The sequence below is a fragment of the Penaeus chinensis genome, chromosome 4, assembly GCF_019202785.1.
Source record: "Penaeus chinensis breed Huanghai No. 1 chromosome 4, ASM1920278v2, whole genome shotgun sequence".
NCBI classification, from domain to species: domain Eukaryota; kingdom Metazoa; phylum Arthropoda; class Malacostraca; order Decapoda; family Penaeidae; genus Penaeus; species Penaeus chinensis.
Window position 1 is genome coordinate 2734179 of NC_061822.1, and position 2055 is coordinate 2736233.

Consider the following 2055-nt stretch of genomic DNA (forward strand, 5'->3'; position numbering starts at 1 on the left):
TCCTCCTCCTTCTCCACCTCTTTCCCCTCTCCTCCTCCTCCTCCTCCTCCTCCTCCTCCCCCCTTCCTCCCCCTCCCCCTCCCTCCTCCCCCTTACCCCCTCCCCCCTTCCTCCCCTCCCTCCTCCTCCTCCTCCTCCTCCACCACCTCTTTCCCCTCTCCTCCTCCTTCTCCCCCTTTCCTCACCCTCCCCCTCCCTCCTCCCCCCTTCCCCCCTCCCCCCCTTCCTCCCCTCCCTCCTCCTCCACCTCCTCCTGCTCGTCCCCAACCTGTCATTCTGCGCCCGACTGCGGCCCGATAAGGACGTACCTCTGCCTCGCTCCCTGCACTTTCCACGCCTTGAAATAAACATGTCTGAACCTTGGTGAGTAGTGCACGGTGTCGATTTTAATTGCAGGGTCTTTGTTGTTTTGTGGAAGTGGGTATCTGATGGAAATATTGCCATTTTTGTGGGTGGTTTAGAGGTAAATAAATAAACTCTTGGAACCGGTGTCTGCGATCAGCTGATTTTTCGTTACTTTGGAATAAACAGCGTTATTTAGGCATTTCCCCCCCCCCCCCCCCAGTATTTTTTAGCATTATTGCTGCCGAATGTATGTAAGAAGGGTCAGTTTGTTTATGCGTTTATGTTTATTAATTTTTACGTATCAATGATGGCTAAAGTTGATACTGTGGAATGCAGTATCACAGGTGTAGGTGCTGGTTAGGGAATTAATACATATTATTAATACGTTTAGATTTCTTGTTCTTTAATGTCGTTCTTAAGCATAAAGTTGGGTTTAATTTGTTGTTAAGTCATAAAGGATGTAGCCTGTTGTCCTTGGCATTCCCTCAAGGGCAAGGTTGAAGGAGCTTCCACACAGGATTTTTAATTTTTTTTATTCATTTTGTTGTTGCAGGATTTGTATTGCAAAAACGTCAGCGTAGTTTAATGCTTTTGTTTATGTATTTATTCTTATTTGTATATATATTTTAGTATTGTATGATAACTATATTTTTTATGTATTTTTAAAAGAAATATTATTCTGGGGAAGGTGTTCTATCCTGAGTCCTAGAGGGTATTTTAAGCATGTCTTGAAAAGGCTCTCTGGTAATTTGTGCTTATCTTGCAAATGGGAAATCTGATTAAAACAGCAGTTTAAGGCACAATATTTTCTAGCATTTCAAACCTGTATATCAGAATTACCACAATTGCAAATAACACGATTAATTTTTATTATGTTTTTTGTTTGTCTGGTTCAGGTATGAGGAATGCCAGATAACATGATTTTGTAGTTCTGGAGTCAATATGTAAGCTCATACAAATTGTAACCGTAATGTGAACTTGGATAACAGGGCACATTTCTGCTGACCTGTTTCTCCAAATTATTTTCTGAGGAATCTAAAAATATTGAAAATCGAGAATCCGTTCTTTTTGTAATTTGCCGGACTTGAGTGAGAAAGCCAAGTCAAATTGCTTGTGGTGAAGACTTGCCTAATTCTTCAAATTTACTTTTGATATTATGCCTTTAATACAATAGTCTTAATTGTAAGGATAATTTTTTATATTGCATTTATTTTTCTAGATTTAAAAGGCAGTTGTTATCTCAAACCACATATATAAACTTTATAGGCCTAATTACGGCCTGATATGTTCACACTTAACCACAAAATGTCTTGACTGCTCGTATGTGTGTAAATGATCTCAGATAACACAGATTCTTTATTTTGGAGATCAAATTGTTATTATTAATGTTCCGTATTGTTGATATATTTATTTTTATCTTTTATCTATTGTAGAAACTTGTATGTCTTTCATTTTAAGTCTATTAATTACATATATATATAAAAAATTGTTTATATTTATGTATATATGTATATAAATATAAATATATGATATATAAAGATATATGAATAAGTTGGTGCAGTTTTAGTGTAATCACTATCAGAAGTAGGCTTTTCATTGTTCACAAAGTTATGTTCAAAATTTAATCGTTTTTGCAAGATTTCAACAGTTAAAAAAAAAAAAGTTGCACCATCAATCTAGACACTATATTCTGTATTTTACTCTTTCCAT

At 37.1% G+C, this 2055-nt stretch overlaps 1 protein-coding gene across 1 annotated transcript in view; it reads left to right on the top strand.

Annotated features, from left to right (window-relative positions):
* Nucleotides 1-238: 238 nt before the first annotated feature.
* Nucleotides 239-2055, top strand: part of LOC125046774 (6-phosphogluconate dehydrogenase, decarboxylating-like) — a 42154-nt gene continuing 40337 nt past the window's right edge. The window contains exon 1 of the mRNA XM_047644721.1: nt 239-363. Coding sequence (XP_047500677.1) covers nt 350-363 — 14 coding nt within the window. The 5' untranslated portion in view covers nt 239-349. The remainder of the gene's footprint in view (nt 364-2055) is intronic.